The 18025-nt window shown below is 36.1% G+C and overlaps 3 protein-coding genes across 3 annotated transcripts; 2 read left to right on the top strand and 1 right to left on the bottom strand.

The window, feature by feature from the left end:
• The first annotated feature begins 2146 nt into the window (after positions 1–2146).
• Positions 2147–2859, top strand: LOC132184918 (17.5 kDa class I heat shock protein-like). Its single transcript, XM_059598707.2, has one exon. The coding sequence runs from the start codon at positions 2297–2299 to the stop codon at positions 2774–2776; it is 480 nt and encodes a 159-aa protein (XP_059454690.2). The 5' UTR covers positions 2147–2296; the 3' UTR covers positions 2777–2859.
• A 2706-nt stretch (positions 2860–5565) lies between these two features.
• LOC148584517 (uncharacterized) lies at positions 5566–6564 on the bottom strand. Its single transcript, XM_088518490.1, has one exon. The coding sequence runs from the start codon at positions 6562–6564 to the stop codon at positions 5566–5568; it is 999 nt and encodes a 332-aa protein (XP_088374616.1).
• A 5447-nt stretch (positions 6565–12011) lies between these two features.
• On the top strand, positions 12012–13689 carry LOC132183695 (peroxidase 7-like). The gene is made up of 2 exons (XM_059597072.2): positions 12012–12248; positions 12943–13689. The coding sequence occupies exons 1-2, from the start codon at positions 12012–12014 to the stop codon at positions 13687–13689; spliced, it is 984 nt and encodes a 327-aa protein (XP_059453055.1).
• Positions 13690–18025: the final 4336 nt, after the last annotated feature.

Raw genomic sequence — 18025 nt, 5'->3', positions numbered from 1 at the left:
AATACCCAAAAAATGGCCTTAACCAATTTGGTAGGGTTACTAGCAATTTACCCAATTCAGCTAACTAGTAGTTAACTGAGAAATCTCCTCTCTCTCTAGCATAATTAGACTAAATGCATAGGAATATGAAATTAGTAAATTTGAGGAATCTAAAAATCATAACATAAGCATGTATTATCATCGAGCAAAGATAGAGAGCTACTAATCAAGAAGTGAATATTCGATTTAAACTTGATTATACAATAGATGAGATATTGACAATGTTTTGGTAGTTTGGGAATACAATGTTAATTGAGTAGTAGTTTGAGAGGAGTAATGTGGACTTTACTCTGAAATATATTTTCATAGGGGAAAAATCAAAGAGAAGCTGCTGCTAGTGCTCTCCGCACTAACCGCTAACCGTTTTTGAAGGCGGTTAGGAAAAATTGATAACCGTATATATATATATATATATATATATATATATATATATATAAATGATGTCGTATTTAGTAAGCATTATTGTATTACTATAGAAAAGACGTCGTTTTGGTTTATTTTTATTTTTTCTTTTAAAAAGCGGTTAGCGGTTATTAGGGTTATTTAGCGGAAGTGGTTAGTGAATTTTACTGACCTCCTTTTCACCTAGAGTACTTAAGTCTATTTTTTTTTTTTTTCCTTTGTTTTGGTCTGCCACCATCTAATTACAATGCACTATAAAAAAACTATCAATTTCTGACGTGGCTACAATACACGAATTTTTGCCACGTCACTAATTACTAACTTGGCATTTATGCCACATCAGTAAATATTTTTCTGACGTGGCAAAGTTGACAGGTCTATAAGAGATATGCTATAGTGCAATAAAATAACCATTTTTTGCCCATAAAAGTCCTAGGTGGTAAGAGGTCATAGGCTTATCAGTGGGTGGGACCACAACAATTATAGATGAGGCCTATGATCTCTTACCACCTAACACTTTATGGGCAAAAAATGATCATTTTATTGCATTGCCACGTCAGAAATTTCTGACGTGGTAGTTTCACACGTCAGTAATTTTTGACATGTTAAATGTTGGCACATTACTAAAAAAATGAGCGGGATATTTAACTTTTTCTCTCTTCTTATTATTTATTCTTTCCCTCTTCTTTTATTTCCCCATACTCTCTCTCTCCTCTCTCAATATCCCTCTTCTCTCTTCACAGCCAGCTCCCTCTAGAGGGAAGAAGAAAAAGAAAGGGAGAAGAGAAGCAACTGAAGAAAAAGCAGAAGAAGAAGAAAAAGAAAAGGAGAAGAGAAGAAGATGAGAAGAAAAAAAAAAAAAAAAAAAAAAAAAAAAACGGAGAAGAGAAGAAGAAGAAGAGAAGATAAGAAGATTTTTTGGGTTTTTAAAGATTTGTTAGGTTTGACGACGTTTGGGTTTTTGATTTTTCAGGTTGATTTTTTGATTTGGATTTTTGATTTTTCGAAGATTTTTTGGGTTTGAGATTTTGAAAATGGAGAAAAGAAGAGAGGGAGAGAGAATGGCGTAAGTGCCGGAGAAAAGAAATTGGTGAAAAAAATTAAAAGAAAAAATTATTGTAATTGAAAAATAATTTAAATTAATAAATTTTTTAATTGAAAAAAAATTCCAAAATAAATTTTAAAAAAGAAAAATTATTATTTTTTAATAATTTTTTAAAATTTAGACACATCAGTAAATTTATTGACGTGTTATATTTTAACACGTCAATAAATTATTGACATGGCAAAATTTGACACGTCAATAAATTATTGGCGTGTCAAAATTTGATATGTTAGTAATTTATTGACGTGTTAAAATATAATACGTCAGCAAAATTTATTGATGTGCCAAACAGTAACACGTTAATAAATTTTGATGTGTCAAATAGTAACACGCCAGTAAAAAAAATTTACTAACTCATATGTTTTTGACCTTCAACACACATAAAAAACGCCATATCAAAAAAGTTTTCTGATGTGTCAGACACTACAACAAGTCAAAAAAACTCTAATCAAGAAAAAAATGATTTTTTTGTACTGACGACATGGTGTTATAGGTAAAAATGGGTATATGGGCTTTAATCATAATTTTCCAGGTTCTTCTGGAGACTTCGTCTAACACTGACTTTGACTCTCAAACTAGAATTCGAAAAGCACACTGCAATGGAGCACACAAACTTTCTCCAACATTCTTCTCTACACCTCCAGAAATTTCAAGAAGCTACTTTCTCTTCCTCCTTCCAATATATATACACCAACATCGATCAACAACTACCAGCAAACAAGATCTATTGAAGAAAACTAGTAATATAAGATGTCTCTATTTCAATCCCTCTTGGATCAGCGAAACTTTCTCGATCCTTTCCGAGGCTTCTTCTTCGAAAGCTCGGATACCCAGATGGACTGGAAGGAAACCCCTCACGTCCACATCTTTGAGATTGATCTTCCGGGTGTTGCGAAAGAGGACGTGAAGCTTCAAGTGCATGACGACAGAGTGGTTCATATGAGTGGGGAGAGGAAAGATTTGCCGGACGACGACAAGGCCGACAAGTGGCACTGCAAGGAGAGAGGTCGTGGCAGCTTCTCGAGGCAGTTCCGTTTGCCGGAAAATGCAAAGGTCGACGAAATTAAGGCTTCAATGCGTGATGGGGTGCTTACTGTAACTGTCCCTAAAGATGAGACCAAAAAGAAGCATCAACAGCATAAGGCGGTTGAGATTTCTGGAGATGATGAAGGACATGGGGATGGGGATCCTCCTAAAGGACTTGGTCGTTTTATTTGCTGCAAAGCTTAAATATTTATGCAGTCGTCAAATCTGCTGCCTTTGTGGATTGGTTCATGTCATTTTCTTTCCAATAATCTGGAGTGATTTTATCTTGCTTAATTCTTGTAAATGTGGATATATATATATATTTTTTTTGTCTTTTGTCTTTTTTTTTTTTGCACTGTGATTGTTAAAGTTTGCCTGTATGTTAAAGCTGTAAAATTTTTACTAAATATTTGAATATGAAATAAAGACATTTATTCTCTCTCTCTCTCTCTCTCTCTCTCTAAAATGAAAAAGAAATGAAAAAGAAAGCAATACAATTATATACCCCTCCCACTTAAAAAATGAAAAAGAAAGCAATACAATTTATACCCCTCCCACTTAAAAAATGAAAAAGAAAGCAATACAATTTAACGCAACACTAATGAGCACAATCACCAAAATGGATGACCACTACTTATATAAATCCTTAATGATAAAGGTTGATTTTGTATTTTTTAAATCCAAGGATTTGATTTGTTAATCATCATTTAAAGGATATTTTTAATTTAAAATATTTTAAATCACATCTTAAAGTTTTATAAAGAGTTATGTACTCAAATCATAGATCAATAAAATATATAGTCTATAAAGCACTACAAAAAACTAATTTTTTGCTGACATAAGTTTTTTGACGTGTTAGGTGGTTTGACACGTCAAAAAATCCTTCTAACGGGGTATTTTTGAAGTGTTTCAGGCGTTAATATTATGGGTGTTAGAAATGAAAATTTCTTACGTGGTAGATTTAACACGTTAGAAAAAATTACTGACGTGTTAGAAATTGACATGTCAGAAAATGTTCTGACGTGTTAAATTAACACGTCAGTAAGTTTTAAAAAATTATTAAAAAATAATAATTTTTCTTTTTTTTAAATTTTTTTTTCAATTAAAAAATTTATTAATTTCAATTATTTTTCAATTAAAATAAAATGTTTTTTTTTTAAATTTTTTTTTCCACCCTCTCCAGATTGATTGATCTCCCTCTTCATTTTCTCACTCTCTCTCTCTCTTCTTTTCTTCATTAATTTTCAAAAATTCAAACCCAAAAAACCTTCAAAAACTCAAATCAAAAAATCAACTTGAAAAATCAAAAACCCAAACGTCAAATCCAACAAATTTTCAAAAACCCAAAAAATCTTCTTATTTATCTTCTCTTCTTCTTCTTCTCTTCCCCCTTTTTATTTTTTCTTCTGCTTCTCTTCTCCTTTTCATTTTCTTCTTCTGCATTTCTTCTGCTGCTTCTCTTCTTTTTCTCTTCTCATTTTCTTTTTCTTCTTCCCTCTAGAGGGTGCTGGTCGGCTGTGCAGATCAAAGAAGAGGGAAACAAAAGCAGAGGAAAATAAAAGAAGAGGGGAAGAAAGTGTGGGTTGAGAGAGTAGAGGGAGCTGGCCGGCTAGCTGTGCAGATTGAGAGAGGAGAGAGAGAGTGTGGGGAAATAAATAAAAAAGGAAAAGAATAAATAATATATAAAAAGAGGGAATGAAGAGGGAAAAAGTTGAATGTCACGCCCATTTTTTTAGTGACGTGCCAACATTTAACACGTCAGAAATTTTTGACGTGCTAGATTCAGCGCGTCAGAAATTTCTGATGCATTAAAGTAGCACGTTTGGAATTAAAAAAAAATAAAAAATAAAAATGAAGAAGATAGAAGCGTGCAGAGAGAGAGAAAAAAAAAGATAATAAAAAAAAAAATTGTAGGGTGTGCACACTACAGTGTGTTGGAACTTGGGGGAGGAAAAAGAAAAGAAAAAAAAAAAAATGAGAAGAATGAAGAATGGAAGCGTGCAAAGAGAGAAAAAAAAAAGAAATTAAAAAAAAAAGGAGAGAAGAAGAATGAATTAATTAAGAAAGGGAGAGAAGAAGAATGAAGAAGATATATATAAGCGTGCAGAGAGAGAAAAAAAAATCCTTCCTAATAAAAAACAAAAATTAGATGAAATATATATAATATAAATAAACCTGAAAAAAAAAAATTGTTTTTTGACGTGCTAAAACTAGCACGTCAGAAATTTCTGACGTTCGAGTTTTAGCACGTCAGAAAACAGTTTTTATTTTTATTTTTATTTTATTTTAATTTCTATATTACTGCATGGAGAATAATAAATCAAAGAGTAGTTGTTTAATAAAGATCTGAAAAAATTTTGAGTCTCATTTTCATTTAAAATCTTTCCTAATAAAAAACAAAAATTAGATGAAATATATATAATATAAATAAACCTGAAAAAAACTTTTTTCTGACGTGCTAAAACTAGCACGTCAGAAAACAGTTATATATATATATATATTTGATGTGCTAAAAATAGCACGTCAGAAATTTCTAACGTGCTATTTTTAGCACGCCAGGAACCTGTAAAACAAAAAAAGAAAAGAAAAAGATGAAGTATATATAATATAAATAAACCTGATATAAAAAATATGTATATAATTTTTTTTTTTTTCTGACGTGCTATTTTTAGCGTCAGGAACCTGTGTAAAAAAAAAAAGAAGAAGATGAAATATATATATAATGTAAATAAACTTGATATATATATATATATATATATATATATATATATATATATATATATTTATTTATTTATTTATTTCCGACGTGCTAAAAATAGCATGTCAGAAACCTGATATATATATATAAAAAAAATTAAATTGAATCTAGATTTCCTGATGTGTCAAATATTGACACGTCAGGAAATCCTGACGTGTTTTTTTTTTTTTTTTTTTTTTGGAATAAAGACTTGCAAATTTATAGATAATAATCATGAAGTGGGATTAGGATCCCATCAAACAATCAAAGAAAGAGCTAATTGCTCCTTCAACACAATGTCACGAATACAATATGGAGTTTGACTGTGCCAAATTCTATCGCCAACATCTGTTATGGCCGCTCTTGCTAACCTATGAGCAGTCTCATTGGCTTCTCTATGAGCGAAAACACAAGACCACCAAGAAAAAGTCTGTAGAAGGTGCCTAGTATCATCCACCAGATGTCCAAACCGGGACCATGTGCTCGTTGGGGTATTGACAGCATCAACTATTTGTTTGGCGTCTCCTTCTATGATCACACGTTGCAATCCCTGCTCCTTCAGAAACCTGACAGCTTGATAGGCACTTAGCGCTTCACCAGTCGACGACTCCAGGCAACCTAGTCGTGTCTTACACAATGCTGCTACTACCTGCCCTTTCTCATCCCGGATCACGACTCCTATTCCAACTTTGTCCCGAGTTCTATCTATGGCAACATCCCAGTTTGCCTTGACTCTTCCAGTGTCAGGGGCTTGCCAAGCCTTTCCATGATCAACCGGACTTATTCTCGTGCTTCGAAGGCCCCTGTCATGTTGCTTTTGGAATTCCGTAATGTACTCGAGGGACTTCTGCAAGAGCTCGCTTGGACTCGAGAAATGGCCTTCATGGATCCAAGAGTTTCGTCTGAACCACAACTGCCGTGCTATAGTCACGAACAGCACATACTCATGCGACGCACATTTGAGGAATATGTGTTCCGCTAACTGCATGAAGTTGGTTCCCTCCTGCGCACATTTTTGGAACACCCGTCTGCTGCTCCCCCAAGCATCCGAAGCTGCTGGACACCCCCATAATGCATGCATCACAGTTTCTGGTTCCCTTTCACATATCGGACACATCGGGTCCTTCACCACTTTCCTCTTAAGGAGGTTATCCCTTGTTGGCAAAAGGTTATGGCATGCTCTCCAAAAAAAATTCCTAGTCGCATTGGGAAGAGGCAGTTTCCAGATTTCCCTCCATAGAAAACTCTCCTCCATCGGGTTGGAGCTTTCTGGATTCTATCTTTGCTCCAACTCATTAGCAAGGTGATAGGCACTCTTGACCGAGAAAGTGCCCAAGTTCGTTCCCCTCCAAATCCGAACATCTGGCTGGTTCAAGTGGCTTATTGCTATGGAATTAATTGCCGTCACCTCTTCCTTAGAAAAAATTCTTGAGAGCAAATTTTGATTCCACCCTGCCGTATCCGAATCAATGAGTGTGCACACCTTACTTCTAGAGTCTAACACCGTTGGGGGAGAATGGGGCTTGTAGGTCGAGGGACACGGGATCCATTTATCCTCCCAAATATTGACTGATTGCCCATTGCCAATACGCCCAATCATTCCTTCCTCAACTATCTTCTTAGAGCCATGGATGCTTCGCCAAGCGAGGGAAGGTTTCAAAGTCAACTTGGCTTCCAGAATGGTAGATTTAGGGTAGTATTTTGCCTTGATAATTCGTGCTGTGAGACTGTCTGGAACTCGTAATAATCGCCAGAATTGTTTCGCTAGAAGGGCGTTGTTAAAATTCACCAAAATCGCGAAAGCCTAAACCACCATGGATCTTGACATCCCCATTTTCCTCCAAGTCATCCAATGGATACTATGTTCTTTTCCATGATTTCCCTACCAAAACTTCTGCATCAGAGAATTAATTTCAGTACATAATCCTTTCGGAAGGAGGAATATATTCATGCTTTACGAGGGGATTGCTTGGATCACAGCTTTTAGCAATATTTCCTTTCTAGCTTGTGACAACAATTTTAGTTTCCAATCTCCCAGGCGACGATGGACTTTGTCTTTTATGCTTTTGAACGCTTGCTTATGGGATTTGCCTACAAGAGCTGGAAGGCCAAGATACTTATCATTTCTTTGATCTTCTGAAATCCCTGATAATTTGAAGATCTCCTGCTTCTGAGCTGGGGGAGTATTACGACTAAAGAAAATCGCCTTTTTTGCTTGGTTTAGCCGCTGCCCCGATGCCTTCTCATACATACATAGAATTTTTGTCAATCGATGCCACTGATCTGGGGTCGCCTTGCCGAACAACAGACTATCAACTGACGTGTTGAATGTAACACGTCAATAAATATTGATGTGGTACATTTAACACGTTAAAAAAAAATTTGTTGACGTGCCAAAAGATAATTACTGACGTGGTAAAATTTGGTTACTGTTTGCCACGTTAGAAACCACTCGATTTTTTGTAGCTTAAGCTTTGATGGGTAAATATAGATCCTATATGTTGAATCACCTTATTTTAAATCACATTTAAAGTTCAAGTAATTGATTTGAATTAAAGATACCATATTTTCATCTTTATTGTACACATTTTGTATTTCTACCTGATGTGTTTAATTTCTATTAAAAGCTGTGAAATAGAATTTTACACCACGTCCTACCAAAAGGATTACAAGTGCGAGGTCGATCGTACAAGGAATTGTGTTTTTGAAAGCAGAATTTATGTCTAAATCAATCAAATCGTAACCTAGTTTCAAAAAGTGAGAGATTGTTTTTATGAATATAAAATCAAAAGCATAAACAAAATAAAGTGAAATTCACCAATTAACGAATCACTAAGGTTTCGGAATCCGCACTCACAAAGTCATATATAGCAACATATTTTCATGATCAATAATATTTATCAAAGTTCTCACAACAAAATTTTAGGTATGTTTTACTTTTGCTTAAAAGGGTTAATCAAAATCATCCCATGTGTCCATTCTTTGCATAAATCATAAAAGAAATCCAATTTAAATCAAATCATCAAGTGTATCCGTAAATTACAAACAATATCCAATTTAAATCGAAACATCAATTGTATCCATAGAATAAATCACAAGGGATATCCAATTCTTTTACAAAGAAAACCAAACAATCAATTACATGAAATTATTTCAAATCATCAAATGTATCTTTGAATCACAAAAGATATCCAAGAATCATCCCACTTAATTGAATTGAAGTAAAACAATTGGAAAATAAAATTCATTAAATTGGAAAATATTACATGATATGAGAATAGTGTTACTAATCATAAGTGAAGCTTTATCCTCAATCTTATTTGAGTGTTTAGCCTCTCATGGAATTTAAAGATAAAACAATTGTATCCATGGATTGAGAAGCTTACAAATTAAAACTCCAAAGTTGAGAACATCAAAAGCTAGGAAGACCCTAAACTCTCTTCTCTCTACTTTGAAATTTCGTACTCTATAGCCTCCCACAATTTTCTCTGAAGTCTATTCTATTTATAGGGCTTTGCCTAGGGTTTTCTAGGGGTTTAACCTAAAAAACAGTGCCAGGTCAGACAGGTGCTCTCCATCGCACACTAGGAGTGCACATTTAATCACATGAAATTATTTCAAATAATCAAATGTATCTTTGAATCACAAAAGATATCAAAGAATCATCACACTTAATTGAATTGAAGTAAAACAATTGGAAAATAAAATTCATTAAATTGAAAAATATTACATGATATGAGAGTAGTGTTGCTAATCATAAGTGAAGCTTCATCCTCAACCTTATTTGAGTGTTTAGCCTCTCATGGAATTTAAAGATAAAACAAGTATAATTGTATCCATGGATTGAGAAGCTTACAAATTGAAACTCCAAAGTTGAGAACATCAAAAGCTAGGAAGACCCTAAACTCTCTTCTCTCTACTTTGAAATTTCATACTCTATAGCCTCCTACAATTTTCTCTGAAGTCTATTCTATTTATAGGGCTTTGCCTAGGGTATTCTAGGGGTTTAACTTAAAAAATAGCGCCAGGTCAGACAAGTGCGCTCCATTGCACACTAGGTGTGCTTGATCCCTCTCGAGTATGCATATTTTCTCCTGTGGCGTAGTGCTTGGGCACTGCTTGCTTGGGCATAGGCGAGGGTGCGCTTGAGTGTGCTCTTGCTAGGCTCGAGCATAGGGCCGTGCGCTCAATCTCACTTTCGTTTGTGCTCTTTTTTTCAAACTTTTCATTTTTCACATCAAGACTACAGTTTTCCCTTAGCAACCTGCAAAACACTAAAACCACAGAATTTGCACAAGACATCAGATTAGGACATAGCTAAAAGATTAATAGATATAAATTAGGGGGCTCAAATATGAAATATTTAGAACTCATCACCAACCAACCAATTTTTTCAAACCCAAACCTCCCTTCAACTTAGGAACACATATAATCCCAAGCAACTTTAGGATTATATTAGCAGTGTCCCTCACTGTCATTCCACAAGAAAGGATTACACTTTCTCTTATTAAGTTTAAGGGAAAAATGCAAAATCAGTTCATGTGGTTTACCTGATTTGCAATTAACTCACTGTGCTATCAAAATGAATTCAAAAGTCCTTGAGGTATGCCAAAAAAAATTTTAGTCTTTACAATCAAATTTAGTTCATTGACTTAACATATTCTGATAACATGAAATGTTAGAGCCAATAAAATTGTAATACTTGCCATATTTATATTAGTGTTACATTAAAGGAATATGTTAAATTAGTGGACGGAATTTGACTGTAGGGACTATTTTTTTTTTTTTTTTTTTGCATACCTTAGGGATCTTTGAGTTCATTTTGATACTATATGGAGCTAATTGTAAATGAGGTAAACCACAAGGACTAATTTTGCATTTTCCCCTAAGTTTAATCACTTTCTTAGGTAAAAGCAAAATAGAATACCAGTAAATTTGGATACTATAGTTTACCGAAGTCAAGAGTTTTAATCTACCCACAAAAGAGAGATGCTTAGCCAACCAAGAATTGATTCTACTACAGATTATATCCAATAAACACTCACAATCAGCAGCTGAGAGCTTCTTAGAAATAAGAGGGTCTCCCAATGATCAACTTTTCATTTTGCCTTAATTAAATATCTAATCTATTGAACAGAGATGAAGTTCATATGTTTCTTTCTTTCTTTCTTAACTATTCTTAAACGACACCGACAAATATGTATTATACCCATTACACTGCACCACACGTTGATCAAATTTGATATCTCAAGTATCCTAGCTAGGCTAGGCACGTGAAGATATATGTATTGAACTTAGCATTTATTTATTCCAATCTCGTTTGAATCAGAATAGATATAACAAAAAGAACAACTCTTTATATTTGCTTCTTTTCAACTCGTCCGGCAAGAACGAAATGAAATAGACAGTGGTTTGACGACCAATCATTTGACCCAAGGAGATCATGATCATGTTCGATCATGAGGATCTGGATTTCTATATATAAAGCATGCACGTCGCTGGGCCCAATGATAATGGTGACGCTTCTTCTCCAATCTCCATCGGCCTCTAGCTCACTCAAATGCACTGATCACTTACATCTCTCCTAATCCTACTCATCATGGAGTTCGATCTTGATTAGAAAGAATGGAAAAAGGAAAAAAAGGTTAATCATTCAATTAATTTTTGATTAACACGAAATCAGTATTGGTATATATATATTGGGATGCAGTAGCTTTTTTTTTTTTTGTTTTTGAAAAATTTGTCATCGAAATATAAGAAATAAATTAGAAAAATATTGTTCCTTTTACCAATTTAGCTTAAAAGAAAATATTAGACATCGCTTTTCCTGTCTTGTTGCTTTGACAATTGTGAAGAAAAATGTTTTTCCTCTTGGCAAATTTAGCATGAAAGAAAATAGAAATATTGTTCTCGCCACTTTTTGTTTTTCTAGGTATATATGGAATGGATTTGTTGATACAGTTAACCGCTACCCTTCAACTCGGACAAGGATACCTCCAAACAAAGAAGCAAAGGGTGACTCGTCTGATTACATTAACAGGAAACACTCTGATGCCTAAGTCAACAAATTTTACTTTATATAAGTGAGACTACTTTGCCCTAGAGTTTGTGGCCTCCTTAATTTCAGTAAGGAGGCCGAAGGTTATAGGAGCCCGAATGTCCGTGGGCTTGGAAGGCTTCTGTGGGCCTTTATCGGGCCGATAGTATTACCTATGATCACCAAGATCCATTAAGAGGAACGCCGGCCTCTAGTTCCAATGGTTGAATAAGAGACCCTAAGATGGAAATTAATTATGTATGTATGCATAAAGAATTCTAGATAATGAAGTTGGCGTTTACATGGAGCAATATTCTAATGCAGTGGGCACACATAGTCAGCACATGTGGCTTAAGCCTCTGGAAAATTCTTCACCACTAAAACCCAAATTCTTTATGGGTGAGAGAGATTTCAATTTCAAACACAAAAGGAAATTAAATAAATATTATTATTGTTTGACCTTTGAGAGTTGAGAGTTTGTTGCTAAATCTACATGTTTGCATGTCAACCTTTTGTGTGGAGAGTGCTTCTCACGTTCTCATTTTTCTTCAAACACAAGCATCGATTATCAACAACCCTATAAAAGCAAGACTAATTAACACACATATTCCACAAACTCCGCACGTCTCTCTTGCTAGTGATAGAAAATAGTCGATCAAAGAAACATGAAATTTGGGCATTTGGCTCTCTTTGTCTTCCTCCTTCATTTGGGGTTGTCGGCCATTGAACCTGTTACTGCGACTACTAAAAATCCTGCAGATTACTTGTCTTTCGATTACTACCTTAAAACATGTCCGGATGCTGAGGGCATCATCCAGCAAAAAGTGGGAGCCTGGATTCAGAAGGATTTCACCTTGGCTCCTAGCCTCATTCGTCTGCACTTCCACGACTGTGCTGTTAGGGTAAGCAGGGACATATACTTTATATATATAGATACAGTTTCTATAAATCATATCAAACTCATTGTTGAAACTAAATCCTTGCCTTTCTTCATTTCTTTTGTTTTGATTAATGAATTTCTAATAACAACACAAATATATATGAGAAATGTTACTCAGAATTCTCAAGTGTCCATCTCTAAATATTTTATTTATTCTTTTGTTTTTATTTAAAAAGTGGACCTTAATGCGCCACTTAAAACAAGAATGTTGGGAGATGGACACTTGAGAATGCCGAGGAGAATTTTTCTATATATATATGGCATTATTTTTGGTTTATATAATTTCATTTTTTAAACGAGTAATAGTATTTAGTAAACTCCTATACAACTGTTATACAACTTGAATAAAAATCATACTTTTAATCAGCAATGGTTTGTAAGAAAAAGAAGAATCAGAGTTTATTTTATTCCACTTACGTGGTATTACTCTATAAAATAGCATTTTTTTTTTTTTTTTTGGTACAATACATAGAAATTTGTTAGCTAAATCTTCACGCAAATGAAAACGATATAAGCAAACTTTTCACTTTTGGGCTATAGGAGAAAAACACAAATCTAAGAAAAAACACCACAAAAGAGAAGAATTCCACTGTTCAACTAGAGACATGTTGGTATATCTTCTTAAGTTCCTTATGCACTATCTATAATTATTGCAGGGATGCGACGCATCCATTTTGTTGAACTTTAAAGGAAGTGAGAGGGCATCATATGTCAGCAGTACTCTGAGAGGTTTCCAAGTGATTGACGAAATCAAGGCAGCGCTCGAGAAGAGGTGCCCTAGAACCGTCTCTTGTGCCGACATTCTCACCGCCGCCGCAAGAGACGCCACTGTCTTTGCCGGAGGTCCGTTCTGGCAAGTCCCATTCGGGCGCAAAGACGGGAGAATTTCAATAGACAAAGAAGCCGAAAGGGTCCCTCAAGGGCATGAAAATGTTACCACCCTGATCAATTACTTCAAAACTATAGGTTTAGATATTCTTGATTTGGTCACTCTCTCTGGAGCACACACCATTGGTAGAGCTTCCTGCTCTACATTTCTAAACAGGGTCTACAACTTCAACGGAACCAAAAGGCCCGATCCCTCACTCAATACCTCTTACTTGAATCTATTGAAGAGAAGATGTAGACGGACGACGGACCTTGTTTACCTCGACGTAATAACTCCGAGGACGTTCGACACCGTTTACTACACAAATCTTCAAAAGAAAGTAGGGTTGTTAACGACGGATCAAGAACTCCATTCAGATCAAAGAACATCTCCCTTTGTGGAAGCAATGGCATCTCAACCCTTTCTCTTTCAGAACCAGTTTTTGGTGTCCATGGTGAAGCTTGGGAACGTCCAAGTTCTCACTAGGAATGGAGGTGAAGTTCGCATGAATTGCAATTACGTCAATCATCGCTGAAGGGTATCCAGCGTGTCGATGTTAGTTTCCAAGTTTCGCGTTCAATAAAATTGAAGCTTGGCCTTGAGAGTCCCAAATTGTTAGGAGTTGATTTGGCTCCATGTATTTTAGTCAAGGTTTTATTTTTTATAAACCCGTGGTGCAATATGATAAACATTTATAATTATTTTACATGACTTTTTGAAGGTTATTGGTGTCACTTCATAACAACTATTAAAGTGATTTTTTTTTTTTTTTAATTATTTGTAAATCATTACTTATTTCAAAAGTTTAAACCCTAATGCATTGAATCGACCACATGTAATACCCAAGAAGAATAAAAATCACTATAAAAGAAATGATCATTTATTAGTGGCGCTATCTTGTCGCGAGTTGCCGCTATTGCTTTTTTAGCAGAGACATGTTGACGCTAATGTTGTTGACATTAAAAATATTTAGAAAGCTTTTCAAAAGTCTTGCGAGTTTTGTTTCAGTGATAAATTAAACAACTTTCTTCATTTTTCTCTCACAAAAACTTAAAATTTTGTTTCACCTTTAGATCATGTCCATCATCTCTTATTACTGTTAAAACAAAAAATTCACAACAAAAATATTTACCAATTAGACGAAGAGCTTGTTAGGGATTACATTTGAGAAATAGAGCTTTTAAGTTTAAAAGAGCATTTGGAGAAAAGCTTAATTTTTAAGCTTTTGCTAAAAGTGGGTTTTGACCATTAAAAACGCTTTTTAATTTTTTTACCAAACAATTACTTTTTTCTTCAAACAGACTTTTTAAGTATTAAAAGTACTTTTAAGTCCCTCAAACGCATCCCAAACATACCCTAAAACTCCAGCCCAACACCTCTATAGGGGTACTGGGGATCTAATGATCTATGCCCTCGAGGAGTTGGCAGGGTGACTCATGACTCATACTTTCAAATTCTTTACATTTTATTTCGAATCTCATTGATTCTTTTATTTAAAAATTAGAAATAGAAATTTCCTTGTAGCTAGGCTGTCATCGGTTGCTGCCAGGCAAACTTCAAGACGCTGTCTTCTGGCCGGCCTCAATTCGATATCGATCAAAATCTAACAGCCTAGCAAATCTTGACCTTTTTCTTTTGGTATCAATAGTTTTTTATTTTGATAATGGTGGATTATAACAGAAAAAAAAAATAAAAGAAAAAAAAAAAATAAACTGAGAGTTTTGCATTACCTAAGTGACAATGAAGATATGAAGACGTACAGTACTTGGTCTCTTGTTTTCCTTTCCTTTATTTTTTATCTTTGTTTTGGGATGAGGGAGGTGGGGTTTACTAGACAAAGTTACAAAAAGTTAGAGTAATATTACTATTTACACTAATTTATCACACCAATATAAAACCTGCTAGAATAACTATCTTTATTATTTTTTATTGATAAACAGAGCTTGATCATTACAATACTATAGATATATACAAGTTGAAATTTATTCAATTCAAACTCTATCTATAATACACTTAATGGCCTCATGAGCCAAAACATGAGCGGTAGAGTTTGCGCCTCTCTTTACATGCTCAGTCCTCCAAGACTGAAAAAGATATATTTCCATTTTTCATACTAAGACGTGTTTTAAGTGGCTAATATAATTCTGACCATTTAAAAAAAAAAAAAAGTAAGCTACTTAAAACATATAGGGTTACTGGTTAGCCTCCAGTAACCCGTATGATGTATGTGTAATAAATGGGTGTAAAGAGTATATTACTTTAAAAAAAAAAAAAAGAAGTTATATTATATATTAAGAAATGCTATACACACTTTCAATGAAAATTACCATTGAATTCAAAATTCAATAATAATCTATCCAAAATCTAATAGTAATTTTTAATGTCACATCAAGGATTGTGCATTTGAAAGTATGAGAACGGGAGTATCGTGTGTATAACATTTCTCTTATAGATTTATGTGACTATAAGAAGTGAGTTTTATATATTAGCATCTAGAGCATATCCAACGTACTTAACAATAAGCATGCATAAAGTCCTCTGCTAGGGTTTCACTCGAAGGCGATCTGAGGTAAACTCTGGTGTGAATGAGGGTTTGTCTCTTGTCTAATTGTTGACTAGGAGGTTGTGGTTATCATGTTTCATCAAGGGAATTGTGGGTACTCACCGGCAGACCAAAGGGGGGAACCCTTTGGATGTAATTTACCAACAGAAGGAGAGAAGAACGGAATAACGATCACGGATGAGGATATTGAAGAGGCAAAGCAGCGTGGTACAAACTGCCTAGTGGCCCGATACTGGTCGGAAAAGAAGTATAACAAAGAAGCTTTCAAGACAGTCCTTGCCAGGCTTTGGCGTGCAGTTGGAAGGGTGAGTTTTAGGGAACTCCAGGATAATCTCTGGTTGATCGAATTCTCAGATGGTGAGGATAGGAGCAGAGTTATGGAAGGCCGGCCCTGGTCATTTGAACGTCAAATTCTGGTATTACAAGAGTTTGATGGGAACACTCCACCATCACAGATGGCTTTTGATCACTCTCCTTTCTGGGTGCAAATACACGATATGCCACTGGTATGTATGACCAGGAAAGTGGGTACCAGAATTGGCGAATCACTAGGGCCTCTGGAGGATATTGATGTGGAGAGTGATGGCACAGGCTGGGGGAGATACCTTCGTATACGGGTCAATATTGATCTAACGAAACCCCTTGAACGATGGCGAGAATTGCACTTAGGAGGGAAAGCGATAAAGGCTAACCTCCGCTATGAAAAACTGCCACTTTTTTGTTTTTTCTGTGGTTGCATTAACCATGGAAGCAGAGGGTGTATGGTGAAACGGGGCTCCAGACCAGCCACTAGAGGTGGAGGCAGGGAGTGGGGCTTATGGCTTAGAGCGGAGGAGGCCGGGAAAATCTCAGACTGGGGACCTATGGCGAAGGCTTCGGAGGAGGGGAAAACCCAGTCACCGGACGATCAATTTCCAGACGGGGAACAGCAGTCGTCCTCAACCCCTGTTTCGGCAAGAGGCGAAAATTATGGGAAAATTAATGCAACAAATGCCCCAATCACGGAGGTAATCGGGGATGAATCTGACAATTTCCAAACTAAGCAAAAGGAGCGCCATGCATTTATGAAACGTGATCCACGGAAGGTAACCGAAGGAAGTTTTTTCAAACGGAGTGACTTACCTAAAGTGGAAAAGGCGGCAGGTCGTACTAAGGGGATTGAGTCAGCTGGGGGCTTGCAGAATGGGCTAGGAGAAATGGGCTTCTTGAAAGCACAAGGTGGCCCAACACCGATGTCAAAATCCTCACCTGATGGGCCAGGGAAAAGAAACAAAGGGAAGCAAGCAAAGGAGACTACTGCGCTGAATACACCAGGCCTGACGATGGTGGCGGGGGAGCATGGGAACAACAGTCTAAGATCCTGGAAACGTAAAGCTCGCGAGAATGAGGACTTACCTGTCTTGGAGGTTGGCCAAGATGCAGCAAACAGTATGATGGCTCTCTCGGGTTCGGGAGACAAGATGGGGGTTGTGATAAAAAAAGGACGTAAGTTGCAGGATTCAAGTCCTGGCGAAATGGCGGAGGTTGCTTTGCAGCCCCGCCAGTCACCATGATTCTCCTCAGCTGGAATTGTCGTGGGCTTGGGAATCCCACGGCAGTTCGTGACCTTTGCCAGCTGGTGAAGGAAAAGAAACCCACCTTTTTGTTTCTCATCGAAACAAAAAGCTTGAAGAATAAAATGGAGGGTATCCGAATAAAGCTAGGTTTCTCAAGATTATTTGTAGTTGATCCCATTGGAAGGAGTGGGGGCTTGGCACTACTATGGCATGAGGAGAGTGATCTCACTATTAAAAATTTCTCCAGACGGCATATCCATGCAGAAGTGCAATCTAGAAGAGGGCTATGGTATCTAACCGGTTTTTATGGACATCCTGACCCTATGAAAAGAGATGAAGGCTGGAACATACTCAAGCATCTAAAAGAGCATTCTCCGGGACCCTGGTTATGTTGTGGCGATTTTAATGAGATTGTTTCACAATCTGAAAAAAGGGGAGCATCTTTACGTCGGGTAAGTCAGATGGAAAAATTCCGGGAGGCTATGGAGAGTAGTGGCCTTAGTGACTTGGGCTACAGAGGTGCACGGTTCACCTGGAATAATGGTAGGGAAAATGCTGCTTTTACAAAAGAACGCCTAGACAGAGCGTTAGCGAACAGTACCTGGCGATCCATGTTTGGTGATGTCGTGGTATGCATTCTAGCAGCCAGGTCCTCCGACCACAAACCTGTACTCATTCATTTTGGGAACTCATTGAACCGGTGCAGGCCCTATTCAAGCGTTTTTCGATTTGAAGCTTCGTGGGCTTTGGAA

This window comes from Corylus avellana, chromosome 7 (genome assembly GCF_965113065.1).
Source record: "Corylus avellana chromosome 7, dhCorAvel1.hap1.2, whole genome shotgun sequence".
In the NCBI taxonomy this organism is placed as follows: domain Eukaryota; kingdom Viridiplantae; phylum Streptophyta; class Magnoliopsida; order Fagales; family Betulaceae; genus Corylus; species Corylus avellana.
This window is presented reverse-complemented; position numbering and strand designations above follow the sequence as displayed.

Coding starts and splice junctions, on each gene's coding strand:
- LOC132183695 (XM_059597072.2), top strand. CDS start 12,012: ATGAAATTTGGGCATTTGGCTCTCTTTGTCTTCCTCCTTCATTTGGGG. Junction 12,249..12,942: donor TCCACGACTGTGCTGTTAGG/GTAAGCAGGGAC, acceptor TAATTATTGCAG/GGATGCGACGCATCCATTTT.
- LOC132184918 (XM_059598707.2), top strand. CDS start 2,297: ATGTCTCTATTTCAATCCCTCTTGGATCAGCGAAACTTTCTCGATCCT.
- LOC148584517 (XM_088518490.1), bottom strand. CDS start 6,564: ATGGAGGAGAGTTTTCTATGGAGGGAAATCTGGAAACTGCCTCTTCCC.